The sequence below is a fragment of the Triturus cristatus genome, chromosome 3_1 (assembly GCF_964204655.1).
Source record: "Triturus cristatus chromosome 3_1, aTriCri1.1, whole genome shotgun sequence".
Classification (NCBI taxonomy): domain Eukaryota; kingdom Metazoa; phylum Chordata; class Amphibia; order Caudata; family Salamandridae; genus Triturus; species Triturus cristatus.
The window spans coordinates 863,860,964-863,883,213 of NC_140583.1; the positions used below are offsets into that span (position 1 = coordinate 863,860,964).

Genomic DNA, 22,250 nt, shown 5'->3' on the forward strand with positions numbered 1-22,250 from the left:
AAGCTCACTGTTCTTCCTTGAGTGGAGTTTACAGCTCCGCATTCCATGCCTGGAGCGCTCGTGGCTGTGTCAGGGGGGCTGAGTTTTGCGTGTGTTTGTAGATACGTGTGATTAGTCTGCGTGGCGAGTCCGACTTAAGCACATTTTCTAGTGCAAGCAGAGTAGGTGGGGCGGCTCGGGAAGGAGTCGTGTATAGACCTACATGCAGCCCTGAGCTTGTAATACAAAAAAAGTTCAGAGAATGGTACAGCATGGTGCAATGTTAAATACAATTCTTTAGATAATTTCCTTGTACCAGGCACGTTTGACATTTAAACTACCATGAAATAAAAAAATGATCTAACTTGCCTGCGATAACACTTTCCACAGTGAATCCTTCCTTTCGTTAACTGAAGGTAGAAAGGTATGGGTGGGGAGGCGATTGAAGCTGTTATAGCAACAGAAGAAGAGTTATTCCTATGTGATAAGCAGACTGACTGTGCCCTTACTCACTGCTCCATGTTCTTACATGTGCAGTAAATAGGGCAAAGCTGATATAAGCTTAGTGCCGCTAAAAAATAATGACATTGGTTTTTCTTTTGGTAACTGAATTCCCTGATTTTAGGGAGTGGGTGGAATATTTGAGACAGATTAATTTCAGATAGCGTTTGCTACTTCCTATTCTAAACAGATCTATGAAATAACTGACAGCCATATAATCTCTTTCAAACAAGAGAATATATTTTGGGTCCCAGAGTGTAGGACAGCACATGGCACTACAAGTTGCATGAAAGGGACAGGACAACAGTACTTGCAGAGACTTAATGGAGACTGAGATACAAGAGTTTATGAGAAGAGCAGGCCAGCATGACCTGGGGGACAGGAGACATATCACTGAAAGCCCCTAATCATATTTTAGGAAATGCAGTACACCTAAAATGAATATAAAGAGGCCAGTGGAAGTCACCTTGGACAACTTTCAAACGAAACTTGATGTGTGAAACTGTACCTCTACACGGTCATCAACTCACTAACCTGCAGTACCTTCACGAGTTATAATTGGACATGCATTATTTCATAAATACTAGCTGAAATCTCTTATTGACTTATAGGTCCGATGCTTGATAATCCCATTTCGATCAATGAAGATGCCCAATAATTTGATGACTTTTCATAGGTTTTATTTGAGCAGTCCTCTGTGACAACTGAGTTATATGATAAATATTTTTAGGTATTCTGAGCCTTCCATGTTTGTTGTTGGCATTTAACTTTAACCCATGGTTTGCCATCCATATTTCAATTATGGAAAGTTACTGGTACATTGTGGTGCATCCTGCACTAATCTCCGGTAAAACCCATACACCATCGATGTAAACTTGAAGTTGACAGAAGGTCATAAATTTGACTTACTAAATAGTGTACAGTCTCAAGAAGGTGAATGATCACAATGGCACCTCAATGCCACTGGTACTGAGGCACAGGTGACCCCCTTACTTAACACTTCAATTAAGCATTCCATCAAAAATGGTACAAAAATTCAAACTATCATAGTTGATACACCTGGTAGCAACCATCGCCTTTTGAATAAAACAACATGGTTCTGTATTTTTGCATGTGGCCAGTGTGTACTTTTGTACTTCTAACTCTTTTGCACTCTGGCCATAATGAAAGCCAAGCATCTAAAGTATAATTGCTTTTCATAATGAACTGTATTGCAGTTAAGTGCTCTGAAAGTTTAGGCCGCATTTGAATATTAGAAAAGGACAAGTGTTGGCTGGCAACAGTTTGTCAACTACAGGTTATTTTACCAAGGCTTTAACCTACAATGAATGTTAAGAAGCCTTTAAAAACAAATAAAAAAAGAGACATAATGAGATTTCCCATCTCTGGATCATAGACCTTTCCCACTTGGCATAGGAGCTTCCACCCTTGGCTTAGCAGTGCCTTATGGAGGAGCATTAGACCGGTGCAAATATTCTGCATAGTAAGGATCCCCCTATTTTTCCAAGCTGAAACAATGATCTCTCTCGGACATATGAAATCAAATGCTATAGTGCCAAGAACGAGGAATAATTGACCTCCTGTGATAAGGCTTAGTATTTTCAAGTAAAGGTCACTTTATCTTTTTTTTCTGGAGCTTTATGTAGAACAAACTTGACCTGTCGGTATCAGAGCAATTTACACGAGCACCATTTACGTTACACAAGGACACTCATTTTATGGTAGGCAAGGGGAGATTAAGCGATTTGCCCAGAATCACACGATGTTGAGCGTCATTGCCGAGACTAGAACCCGGTTCTCTAGATTTGAGATCGACTGCCCTAGCCGTTAGGCCACATCCTCTCCTTTTTGTACTGGGAATATCATACAAAAACAGTCCCACTGTTTAGCATCACTCAACTGAAAGCTATGGGTCTTGATACACAGATAGCTGTTTCACGCTCCACAAACTAAAAATAAAATCAGGGGTCACAATGTAAACAATCACTTTCCTGATTTCTAGATCCAAAAACAGGCAGCCCCATTCCTACATGCAATCACATTCATTCTGAAAACAATCTAATATCTAAGAAAAAAAACCTGCGTGGCACTGCAGTAATTAAATCCTTTTAAACACAGTACAGGTCTTCATGCAATCAATGTGATGTAAACTTCGATCTTATTTTCAGATGGTCTTAGTAGATCGATATATGCTTCCTGCTGCTTTTTATACTCCCATCAAAATAATTGTGAATAAACCAATTAATACAGCGGTCACAAAATCTATCAGTATTGTAGGATGGGCAGTAGGGAGGATTTACTTACTGTTTTTATCCTACTGTCCAGGATTCAAAAGACCTCATGGTCCCAGCATTACACGATTAAGCACACTGCACAATGGGCTCCTTAAAATAACATTGCTCTTTCTATGCCTCTTCTTAATCGTGATTGATGATAATATTTCAAATAATTAAAGTGTTAAAGTTTCACACTTCATAAAGTAGGCTGAAGTGCAAGAATGTCAACATGATTTGTATTCAAATAACACAAAGAACATTTATTATTAAAGTAACATCGATAGCCTAAAGTCAGACGTACCATCGGAACTGATGGATGGAATGGTTTGAAAGTGCTAGCCTTGCTACAGTGGTAGTCCCATAGTGGAATGGTAAACTGTGCGCTAAAGCTCAATCTGCATCACTACATCCGAGGTGCGTTTTTATTTCGAACAGAGACACAGCTAATCTTGTACTGTTGCAAAGTGTGAAAAAAAGACACACCAAAGATGCAAAACCTGTTTTAACGCTACAAAAACATTTGTAAATATTTTACAGTCTGCTTCCTACCAACAGTGAAAATATGACACAGCGTCCGTTATTCCAACACAATTTTAAATTGTTCAGTATTTACACATTAAAATGGTCATTGTGTTGGGGCTTTTCATGCAATCACGACAGTAACATAAAGAAGTGTGTAGAGAGCTAAAATCAAATTCTGTTCGAACCCAATCTAGTGTAGCATTAGCATGTGAAACTCATGATTATGTATTAAAAGTACCCATTTCTATGTGATGAAAACAGTGACTAATTTGAAAACTCTGAATACGGACTGAAATTTGTAAGGCAAGCGACATTTATCCCAGTTATACTACCCATTATTCTGCATTACGATTAACTATATTATTACTGAATACTTCCTCAGCTAATGATACTTCAAAGAACTATTTTAAAAGGACTTCAAATTGCCTTTCATCCTCTGAGCTAGGTAGGTTTTAAACTCAGTCCGTAATATTTACAAATCTGTAAAACAGGTTCAGTTTCCTTAATTATTTTTATATCACAATGGTACATTAATTGTTCTTACAGGATTCACCTCCAACTCCACCGCCTAAAGTATCAAAGGAAGTAAGAAACCTCAGAATTACCATGGACTCCAAGCTATCAATGAATGCCCAAGTGGACAAACTAGCATGAACAAGCTTCATTACTATGAAAACTCTGCAATGCATCTTCCCCCACCAGCGATTTCCACACAAGGTCCAGGCCACCATCTCACTTGTTCTATCCAAACTCGATTACGTCAATAGCCTCTACCACGGATCACCTTTAACAACTATGAAAAGACTACAAATGATTCAGAACTCTGCTGCCAGACTACTCTTACATATAAAGCCACAAGCCCACATCTCCCTTGCCTTGAAAGCCCTACATTGGTCACCGGTTGCCAGAAGATCCACATTCAAGCTACTTTGTATCACCCACAAAGCGATACATGGAACAGAGCCACTTTTCATCAGGTATAAAATCACCAAATACATTCAACTAAGGAACCTCCACTCTAGAGTGGCACCTCACCTCAAAATCCCACCATACAAGAAAATAAACATGGGTGGCACATCAATCTCTGTTCAAGCAGCTAAAGTATGGAACTCTTTACGCCCAAGCACAAGATCTACCCATAACCACCTTATCTTCAGAAAACTATTCAAGAATTGACTCTTCCCCACATAACCACCATACTCAAACACGTATATACAGCATATGCCTCTGTATAATTATGTTTTGAAAGATATAGATATTCGTTAGTTCTGCTTAACAAATGGACATATCACTTTTATTTACTTTATTCTATGTTTAACATGTATATAAGTTACTGCATCATAACTATTTATCTAGAATTGCTTCACTATTGAATTACAAAAAATAATAATAAGTTAAAGTACAGCAAAACTTGAAGGTCTGAGAATACTGAATGCAACTTTAATCTACATATATTACCTTCCTTGCATGTGTGCCTTCCATTTGCTTGTGTATCTTTATATTTGTTAGTTTGCTTCTAATTCAATATATCCAATGCACTACCCTTTATCTCACCCTATATCTCTCGCATTGTGCCCTCTGCCTCCAGTCTGACTCTTCTCAAACCTCATTCTACTACTCTCTCCAATGCACTACCCTATTTCTCACCCTATACCGCTCTCAAAATTATCCCCTACCTCGAATCTCATTCATCCCAAAACCCATACCACTAATATGATTCCCAAAATAACCCTTTTTAAACTCTTCCCTCATCTACACGTCCTTGTATCATCTCGTACCTTTTACTATTCAGATCTCCCAAACAAGCCTTTCTAAACCTTTCCCCCTGACTCTTCCCCCTTCACCTTCCCTTTACTCATCCCAAACCCCTCCTACTGCTATGAACTCCCAAAAAACCCACACTTTTTCAATCGTTCACTCTTCTATCCCTCCACAATGCCTTTCTTTTCAATCCAAATAATAGACTAACATATCCAACGATCAAATTAATTTTATATTTTCCTATACTAATTCCTGACTAATCTTGTTTGGGTTCCGGAGTAGCGTGCTACCTGCCAAAAAAAGCGCTACAACACCTCGTCAAATGTAAATATAAATGCAAATCATTCACTCTTCTATCACTCCACTATCCTTTTACAATCCGAATAACAGACTAACATGTCCACTACTCAAACTCATTTCATATTTTTCTAGACTGATTCACCACTAATCCTTTTTTGGTTCGAGTAGCGTGATACTTGCCGAAAAGCACTTCAACGCCTCATCAAGGGTAGCACACGCTATATAAATGCAAATGATTACCTCTTCTATCCCTCCACCATTCCTTTTCAATCCAGATCACAAACTAACATGTCCACCGCTCAAATTAACTTCATGTTTTCCTAGACTAATTCACTACTGATCCTTTTTTGGCTCCGGTGATGCGTGCTACTCACCGAAAAGCGCTTCAGCACCTCATGAAGGGTACCAAACGCTATATAAATGCAAACCTTTCCCTCTTCTTTTCCTTCACTATCCTATTCAATCTAAATAACAGACTAACATATACACTGCTAAAAATAATTTCATATTTCACTATACTAATTAACCACTAATCCTTCTGGGTTTCGGAGTAGCGTGCTACTCGCTGAAAAAGTGCTTAGATGCCTCGTCAGGGGTAGTAAGCGCTAAATAAATGCAATTACAATACAATACAAACCAAATGATGCAAATATCATCAACTGCCAGATCCTTAATATTCAGTCGATGGTGAGAGGTTGATAAAGTTTTCAAAACCTTTATTTATATCAAAGGATTAGTATGTTTTTGTCCTATTTATTCAAATTAGTTCAGTCTACAGAAATGCCAAATAAAAGATTGATTAGTACAACATAAATCAATACATAGTGTTCCATAAAGGAAAATTGTCACTAAACTAGCTAATAGCCTAACCTACCCTAAATAGAACCCATGAAGAGTTCCTATTCGGAAAAGAGAAAGACAGAACTCCTCATAAAGAGTTGTTCTGGAAACTCAGCAGATTTCCTTACAATTGCAGTAGCAACCTTCAAAATGTCTGTAAAGAAGGAAATGATTGTTGCAGTATCACTGATGAGAAAAGGGTTTGGATAAGGTAAAGAATACAGTCACATTTAGCAATAGCTGTTGGTAACAAAGATAGATTAAGAAGCGACTCTCTGCAGAGTCTCTTCCAAGTGAGTCTCAGAGGAAAAAGAATCGAGTCTGAAGTCTCTGGTCTGATCTTACTAGCTAGGAACACTCAATTTAAAATCACACGATAATGTAATGAAACTTAGCAAGTGATAATAGTTCTCCTCCAATGGAAACTTCTTATCTGATGGTGTCGTCAATGTCCGATGCTTCTTCTCTCGATTCCCAAGGTAAACATCCACACTAGTATGTAGTAAAACAATGTTACATATGCGTGTAACATGGAGGAAAGATCTCATGAGAACCTTCTTACCTAAACTAAATGATGTGCTCTATGCCCATTGTGAATGCAAAAGCCAGTCGGATATGCTGAGACAAAACTAGCAATCATTTTCAGGTGAAGTATACATAAACTATATCTAAATTATTATTTATTTCAACAGTCACAGCAAGGTTCTTTGTTTAGTTTAAATGAGCTAAAGTGGCATGATGAAGCTAAGGGAACATAAGCTTGAAGTCAGCATATTCTTAAGTAAGATGCTGGTGCTAGGCAAAATATTCTAAATAATGGTCTAAGCTATCAGCAAGAGTTGAGAGAAAAGGCTTTTAGGCCTACTAACAGGGCACATTTAAGAATGTTAGCCTAGTACAGTAAAAACATTCTTAAAGTTATTTCATATACATTTAGGTAAGCACATTTTCCCTATGTGTGATTAATTTAAGAATTATTTTGCGACATTAATAATGCATTTTTTTAAAGGGTTCTTTCACGTTATAAAGCGGGCACATTTTCCTACATGTCATTTTCTATGTGAAAACATTTCTGCAGCAGTTTTAATATGGTTTGCAAGTCGAAATTAGATTTTTAAAGTTATTTCCCACAGTACTGAAGGAGAATTTCCATTTAACTCAGAAAGTTTAGCACTGTGGTGAGGGCACCGAGAAGGAAAATGGTGTGGCTGCTATTGCTGCTTGAGAAGGAGAACCATAACACACCTGAATAGAAAAGTGTGTGTCTACTGAGACAGATTCAGACATAGTAATTTTGTACTTTTTTCTGGTCTGCCAGTAAAACCATAAGAGACAGGAAGCCAAGCAAACATTTGCATTTCAAAATGTACTGGTGGAAAGTACAGCCACAAAAAAGTGAATAGTCCCACGGAAGAGGTGTATGTAACAATATACATTTGATGGACACATTCTGAAGGTATTTTCAAATGGCTTCTGCTAGATTGAGCAATTAGTGCTACCAGCATCTACTCTTTATTGTCATTGTCCAAACGCAGTCACAAGATGATTCTAAGCTTTATGTAAATCTTTCTGTGTCAAATTTTCATGTCTTGGAAGTAACAGATGCATTGCTTTATGTCACGGTCATTTGGGAGATAACTGGCAATCTTGGTGTTAACTTAAATCTCCACATTTATGCGTAAGTGGCAATTAAAATGGTTCAAGCCCAAGGTGGAAGAAACCAAAATGGACGAACCAAAAGAAAATCTAGAAAAACTGACAAGATGCAATGAGATATAAATTTGTGCTGTAAGTTAGAAAATGGAAAACTTCAGGTTTCTCATGTCAAACATATATTTTAGGACTATTACTTTGGCCAGCTTGTCTAAGAGATTACAATACAAATTATCACATGAATAAAATGTTAACTAGCTACCAACACAAGCTCACTGATCAAATATTTCACAGGTTTGCAATGCATCACATTTATATTTGACTGACCTGTGGCTGGGAAAGCATGTCGAGGCTCCATGAGCATATTTTTCCATCAGTTGAAATGCTGATCAGATTGTGCGCATTCTGTGTGCCAACCACATTTACACAATACACCGGGTGCTGGATGAAAAAACATACAGATACAGTACTCGCATCTAATTTTATGAATTTCCAAAAGGACAAGTTAACTCATATTTAACTAATCAAATCATAAAGAAAGAAAAGCTAATTTTAACACGTATTTTATAACTGTAACATCGTAAATGAAAACATTTACATTATTCAAACTTTGAAACTACAATCCACCATTTTATTCTGTATTCTTTTATCCAAGTGCATAATGTCGCAACATGGAAAGAACATTTCCCAGGAAATCTATTGTAGCATTACAAAAGGAACAAATTCAACTCCTTTTTCGTAAGACAAAAATTAAGATATACATATAACTCTAGTCAGCACTGAGAAATTCTGACCACGAACACAAAGCGGCTGATTTATAGGCGAATAAATAATGAATGTATGTGCAAATTATAAATGGCCTCATGCAGGTCTTCGTTACTTCTGACCCCTTACCGTGTGAGCAGCAGCTGAAAGCGGAGTCCGCTGCACTGGGGTTCTCTTATTGCTGCGATTATCCCACAGTACAATTTGACCTGAATATGTGCCACCCACGACCAAATTAGGATGAAATTTTGCAAATGCAGCAGACATCACTGCAGACTAAAAAAAAAAAGAAGAGTTAAGGCATCAGCAATTACATTGAAAACAAGAAAAAACGGCTTCCACAACAGAAAGAAACTATTTACATTTTCAAAGCAATTTTATTTAACCGGTCATTTGCCAAAAAAGGCACCTGTGCCTTCCTTAGGTGTTCGAATTTCAGAAGCTTTTTTTTTTTTTTAATCATAACTTGGTGAAATACTCTGTTATAAATGATGATGGTAGGAAACTAGGTTAAAAATCTATGCTAAAGAAAATATTCTACAAAATCTGGAATTGAGTCTACGGGGAAAGCTATAGTAAAAGAGAACATGTCACAACTGTTTACTAGGCCTTCTCTCACATCAAGCAATATTCAATTTCCCAACATGCTATGCATTGGATTACAAAGCCAAACTATGGCCGTACATGCATCAAGGTAGGATTTTGCAAATCCTTAATTGCGACTCGCAATTTGCGAGTCGCAATTAAGGAATGGCTTCCCATTCATCCATATGGGCCTACAGGCCCATAGGAATGAATGGGAGATTGCATGCGCAATTTGCGAGTACCAGGTACTCGCAAATTGCGCATGCAATTTCAAGGGTGTAAGGGTGTCAAAAGGACTCCCTGTTGAACCCCTGAAATTGTGCTGTGCACCCATGTTGTGCAAACACATGCCCCAAGGGCATGTGTGTGCACAACAGTTTTTGCAAATTACCGACCAGTTTAATTGCTCTGTAATTTGCGGCCCCAAATAGCGAAAGCGCTATTTTAAAGTGGGTCTTGCATTGTATTTAAGGAATCGCAAAATGCTATTCCTTAAATGCAATTGCAATTTAAGAAATCGCAATAAATTGGGAGTGCCTTAAACCATGATGCATTGCAAAAGCCCTTTTGCGGGCCCAAACGGCCGATTTTTGTGAATCGCACCGTTTGCGCTTGCAAAAAAGGTTGATGCATGTGCCCGATTATCTTTAGAACTGGCATGCAAAAAGAACTATTCTTAGACAGAAGAAGGTCTGATACATGCAGGCTCTTCATGAACATAATAAAAAAGTTACATGTTTTTCCACTTTTACAGCGGGTGCGCCTCTCTAATGGAGCGCAGATTAGCCCCTCTATAAAAACTGTTCTTCCGAAAAGCAAGAAGTTATACATGTAAAACTTCACAGTCGGGAAGGGCCCAAAAACAAGTAGGGAGCTTTAAAAAGCCCCCTAATGACTCAGGATATTAATCAAACAATGTTTTTGCCGCCAACATAGGCAGATACTTGGTTTTCCATCAAAGCAAATTTTTGTATCACTTTCAAGAGGTAAACTACCTATGTTTCATACAGATGCTATCCACGAAGAATATGCCTATTTATTTCCCACATGTTCAGGATTGTAAATATATCCAGATTTTGACTTATTTAGGCGGGATCTGAAAAAAATGACCAGAGTAGGTAGGGAGGAAGAGCCAAAATGGAGATTACTGGTATGCATATTAGGTGTTGTTCCAAGGGTGTTGAGGTAAGATCCTTAGCACTGACAACGAAGTGCTGAGGCTAGGACCATAATGTTCTCTGCACTAAATGTGTTAAACAGATACAACCCCTGCACGGGTAATGGGGGAAGCTCAGAATGCCACCCTCTACACATTTAAAACTGTGCAGGGTTTTGAGAATGAGGATTTAAATTCACTAAGTAGTCTTGTTGAAAAGAATGCAACTTCGAAGGTTATTATCAACGTGATATGCTCGAAAGTATGAAAAATCACTGGGTGTGAGTCAAAACAGACCCTACTGTAAGTTATACAGAGGGTGTTTTGTCAGAGAAAACAGATTCAGAAAAAAGTCATTCATAGCCAAATTACTCAAAAGATAACATTCCTGTAGAAATACATCTATGTATTGCAGTGTTACTTAGAATACCACCTGAAAGGCGTTTTCAGATGTGTACATCGTGAGACACATTATTACCAATAGGGTTAACAACTTTTTTCATTATACAAAATCAAACGTAAAGCCTTTATACTTGCACTACTCCCTAGTATCAGCAATTCTTGATAACTACATTAATTCTACATTCTTCTCAAATAGGTTTACATTTCTCAAACATAATGGACTGAAATCATGTTTCTAAACTCAAAAAGAAGGTGGTCCCTGTAGGGGGAAGAGAAAGCATCTAACTCATAACTGTGGCAAATCAGTCGAGAGGTAGTGGTAGTAGAAGACCTTTGTTCTTTATTAAGAGGAAGAAATACACGTTTTAAAATAGCTGAGACAATGCAAATCAGAGTACAGTCCTATGTACTATAGTGGAGAGAAGGGAAGGCATGTACTCACTGAACCTAACAAAAGAAGAGGAGGGCAACTCTTTTCCACATAGGCCTCAATTACAAGTGCTGTATTATTTAACGATCCCTGAGCTAACAATTGTTCACAAATGATGAGTAACTCCTGGGTGTGAAAGATCTAACTTTCGGATTTTTCTAGAATAAATTCAACAGGTCTTCGGATGAAATTCATATAGGAAACGGTCTGGTAAATATTGGGGCATGTGGATTTTGCTGCATGAGGTATCTAAATTATAATGGTGTGCCTTTTTATTGATAAATGTATAACAGGGGCTGTTTAGCGTAACCGTAACATTCCAAATGTGGAGTATTCGTTATTAACAGGTGCAATAAGAAACACACCATCCTCCAGGGGCACTCGTAACCGAGGCCTTTAATCTAAACAACCTTTATTGAGAAAGGTATTGGTTTGGGCCAATTCCCAAAATAAGTCTGTATTACTTTTTAATGTTTATGTTAGGCAAATGTAAAAGAAGATCTGATACATCAAGAGACTTGGTGGGTGGGGTTTCACTGTCAAGAATTACCCTTTGAACTACTTTCTAGCATTTTACATGCAAGAATTGCATAATTTGGGTTATCTACATCCAGCCTCTGGTCCAAAAGTAAACATATTCACTGTACTGGATAGTCAAGCAATCAAACCAATCAATCAGGGTTCTTGTAGAGCGCGGCTAATCACCCGTTAGGGTCTTAAGGTGCTGGGGGTGGGTTCAGCAGTTCAGTCGAAGAGCCAGGTCTTGAGGTCCTTCCTGAATTAAGGCCGTAAGGGTGATTGCCTGAGATGTAGAGGAAGAGAGTTCCAGGTCTTTTTAGCGAGGTAGGAGAAGGATCTTCCTCTGGCCGTGGTCTTGCGGATCTGTAGGATAATGGCCAGGGCCAGGTTGGCGGAGCGGAGGTGTCTTGTGGGAGTTGTAGAAGGAGAGGCAGTGGTTGAGGTATGCTGGTCCAATGTTGTGGAGAGCCTTGTAGGCATGCGTGAGGAGCTTGAAAATGATTCTTATGTTGCTCGGGAGCCAGTGGAGATTTCTCAGGTGATCGGCAATGTAGCTGCAGTGGGAGATGTCCAGGATAAGTCTTGCAGAGGCCTTCTGAATTCTTTGCAATTCCTTTTGGAGGTTCTGGGTGGTGCCGGCGTAGCGTGCGTTGCCATAGTCGAGTTTGCTGCTGACGAGTGCCTGGGTGACCGTTCTTCTGGACTTGGTGGGGATCCACGTAAAAATCTTTCGAAGCAGGCGGAACGTGTGAAAGAACGAGGATTAGACGGTATTGATTTGAGAGTTCACTGAGAGCGAGGAGTCAAGGATGATGCAGAGGTTACAGGCACAGTCTGTGGGTGTGAGGGGAGCTTTGAGTTCTGTGGGCCACCAGGAATTGTCCCAGGCGGAGGGGTGGTTCCCAGGATGAGGACTTCGGTTTTATAGGAGTTGAGTTTGAGGCAGCTGTCCTTCATCCAGGTGGTGATGCCTTCATCCCATTGTGGAAGTTGCTCTTTGCGGGTGTAGGCTCATCAGGGAGAGAATCAGCTGGGTGCCGTTGGTGTAGGAGACTATGTTTAGTCTGTGGTTTCTCACGATGGTTGCCAGCGGGGCAAAGTAGATGTTGAAGAGGGCGGGGCTCAGGGAGGAGCCCTGAGGGACTCCGCAGCTGATCTCTTTAGATTCTGAGGGCAACGGTAGGAGCCTGACTCTCTGGATTCGGCCAATGAGGATCCACTCTAAGGCTTTGCTGCAAATTCCGGCGTCATGGAGTCTTGCGTAGAGAATGTGGAGGGAGACTTTGTCCAAAGTGGCAGAGAGGTCCAGGAGGATGAGGGCTGCAGTTTCGCCTTGGTCGAGGAGATTGCAGATGTCGTCTGTTGAGGCGAGGAGTGCAGTCTCGGTGCTGTGGTTGCTTCTGAAGGCTGATTGGGAGTTGTCCAAGATGTGTTTTTTTTTTATGAATTTGGTGAGTTGGACGTTAATGGCCTTCTCAATGACTTTGGCTGGGAAGGGGAGCAAAGAGATGGGTCTGTAATTCTTGAGGTCAGTTGGGTCGGCGGAGGGTTTTTAAAGCAGGAGTTGATCTCTGCGTGTTTCCAGTCTTCAGGGAAGGTGGCGGATTTGATGGAGCAGTTTATGGTGCAGCGGTGTTTGGGGCAATGGTGGCACTGGCTCGGTTGAAGATAGGGTGGGGGCAGGGGTTCGAGGGGGTTCCAGAGTGGATGGTCTTTATGGACTGTAAGGTGTCGTCAGTAGTCAGGGTCAGCTGGGAACTGGAGCATTTGGGTGCAATGGTTGCAGGTGGGGTGAGTGGGTCTTGCGTTGCGAAGCTGTCGTAGATGTCTGTGATCTTGCAGTGGAAGGTGGTGAGGGGTGAGTGGGTCTTGCATTGCGAAGCTGTCGTAGATGTCTGTGATCTTGCAGTGGAAGGTGGTGAGGTTGTCGCAGAGGGCTCGGGGGATGTCAGTGGCATTCGTGCTGGGTTTTGCAAATTCTTTGATCACGGTGAAGATTTCCTTGCTGTTGTATGCGCTAGCATTGATATGCTCCTGTATGGCAGTTTTATTTGTGGCTCTGATGAGGTGGTGGTGCGTGGTGATGGTGGTTTTGAAGGCTGCATAGTCTGTTGGTGTACTGCTGCTCTTCCATCTTCTCTTGAGTTGTCTGCAGGTGTTCCTGGACTCTTGGAGGGTGGGGGAGAACCAGCTGGCTTTTTCGGCGGGCTGTTTGACAGAGAGGTTCCTGAGGGGGGGCCAGTGTGTTGGCGCAGTTGCAGATCAAGAAGGGGAGGTTGTGTGCTGATGTGTTGGTGTCCCAGGAGGTCGGTGGTGGTGTGTTGCGGAGGGAGAATTGGTCTTTGGAGACCTTATTCCAGCTTCTGCGTGGGCAGCAGGGGGCACGGTGGTTTAGGGTGGGTTTGGTGAAGGAGACGTGGACGCAGTGGTGGTCAGTCGATTGGAGTTCGGAGGTGTGGCTGACGGAGATGTTGTTGCTTGAGGAGAAGATGGGTTTGAGGATGTGTCCTGCTGAGTGTGTTGCAGAGGTGACCAGTTATTGGAGTACAATGGTGGCGAGGTAGGGCGGTGGTGTTGGGGTTGCGGAGGTTGTCCAGGTGGAAATTAAGTTCGCCAAGGAGGATGTAGTCTGCTGAGGCGAGGGGGTGTTGTGCGATGAAGTCGGCTATGGATTCGCTGAAAGGGGGGCAGGGTCTGGGGGGTCTGTAGACGAGGACGCCACAGAGGGTAGAGTTCGGGTTGGTCTGGATCTGTAAGTGGAGGTGCTCCATGTCGGGTGAGTGGTCGTCAGAGATAGTTGTGAGGTGGAGTGTGTTTTTATGTACAATAGCGATGCCTCCTCCTGGTCGATTGGCGCAGTCTTTGTGGATGATTTTGTATTAGTCAGTGTTGGCAGTTAAGATATCCGATGCAGAGGTGGGGTTCATCCAGGTTTCCGTGAAAAAGACGATGTCGGGAAGATGGAGTCGAGCAGTTCCCAGATTTCTACACTGTGTTTGCTGAGGAAGCGTGTGTTAAGTAGGATGCAGCGGAGGTGGTTGAGTCCAGTGCTTGGGGGACGCGCGGTTGGTAGGTCTGGTGTGCGAAGGCAGGCGAAGGTGCATTTGCAGCAGGTGAACGGTCCTTGGGTGGCATTTCACGATGTGGGGTGGCAGGCAGTTGAGCGTCCGGTGTTGAGGATGCTGGCCTCCTTGCGGTGAAAGGCAGGGGGGCCAGGGTCCGTGGCGCTGGGGGCAAACAGGCTTACTTTGGTGAGCCTTCGGCATGACTACTGAGCGGCTGCCATTAAGTATTGGTAGGGAGGTGGGAGGGGCTGGTCAGATGGGAAGTGGCGCTGGAAGGGGGCGGGCCATAGGGGCCGAGCAGGGACACGAAGCGAAGAGGCACAGATTGGCACGGAAAAAGGCTTAGAAAAAGCCACAGAAAAGGGACAGAATAAAGAGAAATGCAGAAAAATGAAAAGACAGGAAAGCAGACAGAACTTACCACTTTACCACCAAGGATGAGGCGCATCACAAAAGTACTTAAAATAAATGTGTTACTTCTTAGGTTTGCAAAGCATGTTCTGGAGGATGGGGGAGGGTATATGATAGGATGTGAATGAGAAGACTAGAAAGATTAAGATTTATTTATTCATACAGCACATGCCATGGCCTAAAGTAAATAGCATTTTGCAGGAAAACAAAGAGGACTAATAAGGAAGGAGAGGGAGATTGCAAAATGTGAGGAAGAGAAAGTACTCTAAGGGTTAATACATGCTCACAAGGTGGATACGCAGAGGGGAGTCTTTAAGGCCTTGTAGACCCACATCAGATCTGGAGCTAGATAGATCATCTCAGAGAGTTCTACAATCTCAGAACACAGCAGAAGGCTGCTTTATTTTCCTTGGTTCAAGGAGTTTAAAGGGAGATACATATTTTGTACCACTTCAGCTTCAGTGAATTTCGCAGCTGAGGTACTATGGAAGACACAAATGGGTTGTTTTAATCAAAAAATAAATATATACACAATAAAGGTTGAACAATATTCAAACCTCCAGTGGAAGCCTGTAGAGGTTAATTAAAAGGCAACTGATCTGGTCAGCTTTTTTTTTTCTTTAACAATGGTGGACAAGCGATAAATAGAAAGTAATAAAGCTTTCATGGGGGAAGTGAGAATTTTGGTAAGCTTTGTGCAAAAGGCTGATTGTTTTATGACTACTTGTATTACCATCCTGAAACATACATTATATTCAGACAGCACTTAAGGTGACTATTAGAGTTCCCCTTTTTGTTTCACAAAATATTTCAAAATAACCTTTCAAAATTATGAATGTAAAAGATATACATTTGCGAGGTGTATGTAAATAGTTGCATTTCTTCAAAACCATGTGTTACCTTTTTTTTTATCTTAGATACTTGTCAATCCTCATCAAGGACTGCTCGTAAATGTATGTGGTTATAGTACAATGTAGTGGAATTACGTAATTTGTGTATAATCCACACATAGCTGAAAAATAATTGTCTGCAACGTAACAAACCTGACAGTGGAAAACGTATTCTGGAGTAGTTTTCTTATATTTCATATTCCATACAAGAGCGACACCATCAGGCTCATGAGGGGCATCCTCGTTATTGTTATAGGATGCAACAAGTAATTCAGGGTACTGAAATCAAAAATAGCAAAGCAAAGAGGTTAGCTTTGATTTTAAGGTTCCCCCCAAAAAAAAAAAAAAAAATTGTTTAACACATTATTATTCATGCGAGTACAAATATGCAAAACCTTCGTATCCTTATCATCTGGTACCAGCAATATGCAAATTATTATTTGAAGGAAGAGGGGGGAAAAACCTTTTGCTACCGCCCCGCTAAATTTGTGTTTCCCACGCTCTGTTCTATTGGGATCCACGGAAAGCAGTGTGACCTCTCTTGGCTTCGTCGTCAGAAACATCAGAGCTAAAGACTTGTCCACCAGAGGGCCATGTAGTCAAAGTGACAGTGGTCCCGCACTGTTTAGGGTGAGCGCCCATCACTAGAGTCCCCCACCTGGGACTGGTATCCTACATATATATGCCAGGTCTTTGGAAGGAAAATCGCACAATTGCTTGCGTATTGAACTCCCTGCACAAAGTGACTTTTTTGTGCCTCAGAGATGAACTCCCATCAAACATTGCAATACCGGGTAAAGCTTTACTGTCCTCAATGAAACTGCTACATCAGCCCGGTAGTGATCTCTAAGTATGCGGGCGATAGCCTCTGCTTACCTGGTGGAGAGCCCACATTACTGTAGATGACCCTTTTGGTGTGTCTGCCATCCACATGCAAGTGCAGGTGCTTAAATGAAGGGTATCAATGATGTCAAAAACTAGAAAAGCAGTCTCCTCTTGAGGAAGCGGTCATTATCAAACATGTGTATACGAATCAACATGCTTGGATCTGAAGCAAAAGAGCCTGTAGCAAACAATGAACACCCATTGTCATGGGCTCCTTTTATTACCAAGTGACTGTCAGTGGAGAATCACCAGGCTGTGGTGAAAATACAATGATTTAAGAATTTCTGGAAGCCCGTTGGGGAAAACAGCATTACTAGAAGGACAATGCCCAGCGGAATCCTTAGAACAATAGACACAAATTTATTTAAACCAACACACACACAGTATTTGATGTTTTAATTTATGTCTGGTATTTAAAAACTGTAAACTTTCCTGTCAGAAAGTGGAGAAATTGTATATGGAATGGGGAAAAATTTGACATACATTCAGCATTTTCAGTCTGGGAGCTGATCTGTGGATCACTGACAAGAATGGCTGCAGGAAGAGCGATGGGTAGGAATACAGCATGGGGTGCACAGTAGATTGTCAGAGTCCGTGGTAGAGTGTGTTTGTTAATCACTCCGTTTAGTTTGGATTAGCGAGGGCAAAAGTGAATTGCCGAATGGAAGTGGTAAGTATGATGCTGTGTCTCCACCAAAAAGTAGACAAACCTCATAAGCCCACTGAGTCCGACTGACATCTATGACCAAAAATGTAATTAAGTAACTACCCAGCACAATATAATATCTTCCTTCATAAAAAAAATGTAACAAATTTTATTTGGTCATTTTTTAATATATCGGGCCGAAGCCCCACAGTGGCATAAACGAATAATTGGACAACATTTGCAGCAATATATATTACCACTGAAATAGACCGCACCTGCCAAACATGCGGGTCAACAAACATTAAAAACATTATGCAGACTGTGGTCAAATCATCAGATGTAGTACATGATGTAGCAGGTTCCCTAGAGTCATCCCAATAAGAGAATAATAGTATCAAGCAATATGGTCGGGAGTATGGTATAGCGGGGGTCGAGGATCAACCTTTATGAGTCGTCATCGGGCAGGGGGGCAAGTCTATTCCCCGATATGTTGCCCAACGTGTCCATATCTTACGATGTTTCCGGGGGCAGCCACGGGCTTTAAAAACAGCGATCTCCACCCCCATACACTGGTCTAGAGCTGCCTTCCATTTACCTATAGTTGGGGGAGATGACGCCTTCCAACCCTGCGCTATGTCTCTTTTGGCAAGGGTGAGGGCTAGGAACAATAGATGTTGTTTATAGCGGTTACCCCCAATGTCATCTGTGGAATGTAATAGAAACAGCCGTGGGTCCAGTGGAAGCACCCACCCCAATACCTCATTGAGGCACGAACGAATCCTGTTCCAAAAGGGTTGCAAGGCAGTGCAGGTCCACACAGTATGGAAGAAGGACCCCTCCTCACTGACACCGCAGGCACACCGGGGACTGAATGACCCCCATTCGCCACAGACGTACCTTAGTGTACTAAACCCGGTGCAGATATTTAAACTGGATGAGTCTGTAGCACGTGGAGACAGCCGCGCCCCTAGGGCTGGCAATCACCTCATCCCAGGCGTCATCTGTCAATTCTGGGATATCAGCCTGGCAGGCCAGTCAGGTCTTGTCCAGAGTGGTGGGGTTGTGCGTTGTCAGTGTTTGGTAGATTTGCCTGATTTTGTGCAGTCCTAGGTCCCCCATTAATAGACGGCCCTCCAAGGGCTGGATCTCGGGGAGGGCTTCCACATTACGGATCTGTGGGGGAGAGGGCGTTTCGGAACTGTAAATATTTGTAAAATTGCGACCTATTAAGGCTGAACTCAGTTTGTAATTGTTGAAATGATTTTAATGTGGCACCTCTCATGACATCCCCCAGGGTCGAGATCCCTACCAGGTCCCACCCCCGAAACCCTCTCAGTGTGGTCACAATTTTGAGATATGTGCCCTGCCACAGTGGGGTTTGTCGGGTTAGTCTCCCCTTCCATCCCATCTGCCTGGTCTTAACCCGCCACAACTATATAGCTTGTCTGCCAGCCAGCGGTAGATGATCTAGCCTCATGTAGCTATATAGTAAGTGGAGTAGGGGGACATGTTCCATGGCGGCATGTTCTATAGCATACGCCGGGTCTGTGGGAGAATTGTACCATAGTTCATTGATTGCAAGAATGTGGGATGCAACATAATAAGAATAAATGTCAGCCGCCGCAATCCCACAACAGTACGAGGACTGGAAACAAGTGCGGAGCGGCACTCGGACTGCCCCACCCCCCCCCCCCACAGGAAATTATTTTGTATGGCATTCACTTGCGCAAACCAAGCACGGGGGATAGGATATGGGAAGTTTTAGAGGCGATACAAAATCTGAGGCAGGGACACCATCTTGAAAATGGCCGATCGCCCATAAAGGGACAACAGGAGAGCTGATCATACCGCCGTCTCGTTCCTGAGGCCTACCGTTAAGGGGGTGATATTGTGTGCCCAAGAGAGTTTGGAACTTGGGGATATGTAGATCCCAAGATACTTGACCCGTCAGTGGCCCAGGATAACTGCACGGCCCATGTTTCACGGCCCTGATGTCCGCACACTGGGAAGAGGATGGATTTGGCAGGATTGGTGTGTAGCCCGGTGGTGCTACCAAATACCCGAAGGATTTCTAGAATGCGGGGTCCGGAATACCACGGGTCCGTCATGAAAAAAAGGACGTCAACCGCATATAGCGCTATACGGTCTGACCGTGAGTAGGACCAATCAAAACCCTGGAGCACCGGGTCACTTCTCACCCAGGCCGCCAGGGGCTCAACTGCCAGGGCGAACAATGGCGAAAGCGGGCAGCCCTGGCGGGTACCCCTTTGGATCTAGAAAGGGCAAGAGCGGTGTCCAGCAATGCGGACAGAAGCCGTCAGGTTCGTATATAACAGACGGACGTATGCCACAAAGCGGGGCCCGAAATTGACTGCTTTAAGCAGCTGGAAAAGATAGACCCAGCTTAGGGAGTCAAACGCCTTGTCAATATCGGCTAATAACAGAGCAGCAGGACGACCAAGAGTAGGGGCCGCTGAGATGGCGTTGTGCACGCGTCTGATATTGTGTCTCGTAGCCCTCAGCGGCATAAAGCCTGACTGATTGGGGTGAATCAAATCGGTGATGCACCCCCGCAGGCGATTGGCCAGAACTTTCCCCAGCAACTTGGGTTCGAAATTAGTTAGAGAGATGGGGCGATAGGAGGATTGGTCCTCAGGGGGTCTGCCAGGTTTAAGAAAGAGTACTATTTCTGCATGTCCCCAGTCCTGGGGCAGACTTCCCAAGTCTGTTGCGTCCGCTATGGGCGCCAATAAGTGCGGCCCCAACAGAGTTATTTGGGAACGAAGAAATTCCATGGGGAACCCATTGGGGCCCGGGGCGCAACCCAGCTGGATCGCATTGAGCGTGCCAGAGAGCTCCTCCAATGTAATGGGAGCCTCCAGGGTCTCCCGCACTGAATCCGGGAGCCTGCAAGGCAGAATGTCTGTGAGTAACTCCGCTATGAGTTTGGCGGAGATCTGCTCCTTGCGGGCATAGAGAGATGCAAAGTGATGTGCAAATTCGTCCGCTACCTCTATCGGCGACGTGTACAGGGACCCATCTGGATCGTGGATCGCAGGTGTGACGGCTGGGGCGCCGTCAGCTTGGCACAGTCTGTGTAGCATTTTACTAGATTTATCCCCCCACTGATATATCCGATGTTGGGATGCCTCCCAGATCTCTTTGGCTTCACCCAGGAGATATAGGTGCAGTTCTTGTTGTGCTAGGAGCAGATTACGGTGAATAATGGGACAGGGATTGGTACTGAGTTGGGCAGACAGGGTCGCCTGGCGTGCTTCCAGAGTGTCTAGGTGTTCGCGGCGCTTATGTTTCTCCTGTGTGCGGTAGCTAATGTCGGAACCCCAGACGGTTGGATTGAGGGCCTCCCAGAGGGTCGTGGTCGAGGGGGCGGAGGGGCCATTGTCAGCTAAGTATGTAGTGATCGTTGCATCACCCATGTCCTGATAGGCCGGGCTGCGGAGGTGCCATGGAGACATACACCAGCGGAATGGAGGCCTGCGTGAGCACGTGTGGAGGCACAGCAGGACTGGTCGGACAAACCACGAGGTCGGTGTTGCACCTGAGAGAATATATGGAGAAAAACCCGGGGGTTAAAAAAATAATCCAACCGGGACTGCGACCCATGGACCGCAGACAGATATGTGTAGTCATGTTCGGTAGGGTGAAATTTGCGCCATACGTCTGCCCAGTCTAATGTCGACGCCAGGGTGAACAGTTTGGTCGGGCCATGTGTTATAGGGGTGTCTAAGGCACGTTGTCTATCTGAAGGCCCCATGGTATCATTCCAGTCACCCCCATCAGGGTCAAACCAGCCCGGAGGGATCCCCAGACCCCCAATAAGCAGTCGATAAAATTGGCACCCAAAGGTGGAGGGGCATAAATGCTCCCGACAGTGATCTGTTCACCATGTCTCTTTCCTGTGACAAAAAGGAAACGGCCCCCTGGATCCGCTTTATGTGCTATATGTTGGAACTGGACTCTATGGTGTATAAGAACTGCCACCCCACTGGAGCCTCTCATGAACCCCGCGTGATAGATGTAATAAAATCTAAAACGGGCGAGGCAAGGGGCCTTCGTGCCCAGTAGATGGGTTTCTATGCAACATTATTAAGCAAGTGGAGTAGTCCGGAGCCATCAGGACCATTTCTCAGGGCTCGGTGAAACTGTATCGGACCCCTGGCCTCGTCGCTTCTGGGACTTATTGCGACGTGGACGCTGAGATCTGGAACTACGGGAGGAGTCTGACTTCAAGGCAGATGGAGAGTTCGCTCGGAGCTGTGGGCGCTCAACGGTCCAAGCAAAGACCGCCTCCGGGGTATCAAAGAAATATGACTTTGAGTTATAGATTACCCACATCCGGGCCGGATATAACAGCGTATATTGTATGTTCAATTCTCTAAATCTGCGCTTTGCGGCCATGAAGGATTGGCGCGCATGATGGACCAGACGTGTGTAGTCCGGAAAGACCAAGATGGAGCTAGATTCATACATGAAGGAGTCTTTCTGAGTCCTGGCTAAGCGTAGAATAGCATCCCTGTCGGCGTAGTTCATGATTTTGGCGACAACAGGCCTTGGGGCCTCACCTGGAGGGGGCTTCCGCGTCAGGGCCCTGTGCGCCCGCTCCACTATGAAGGCAGAGGATAGCAGATTCGGAGGAAGGATAT

At 43.4% G+C, this 22,250-nt stretch overlaps 1 protein-coding gene across 4 annotated transcripts in view; it reads right to left on the reverse strand.

Moving 5' to 3' along the window:
• Positions 1-22,250, reverse strand: part of DYNC1I2 (dynein cytoplasmic 1 intermediate chain 2) — a 338,688-nt gene that overhangs the window by 41,806 nt on the left and 274,632 nt on the right. For all 4 annotated transcript variants that reach the window (XM_085645306.1, XM_085645305.1, XM_085645304.1 and 1 more), the window contains 3 exons: positions 16,209-16,334; positions 8,727-8,873; positions 8,160-8,273 (listed from right to left, as the gene is read on the reverse strand). In XM_085645306.1, coding sequence (XP_085501432.1) covers positions 8,160-8,273; positions 8,727-8,873; positions 16,209-16,334 — 387 coding nt within the window. The remainder of the gene's footprint in view (positions 1-8,159; positions 8,274-8,726; positions 8,874-16,208; positions 16,335-22,250) is intronic.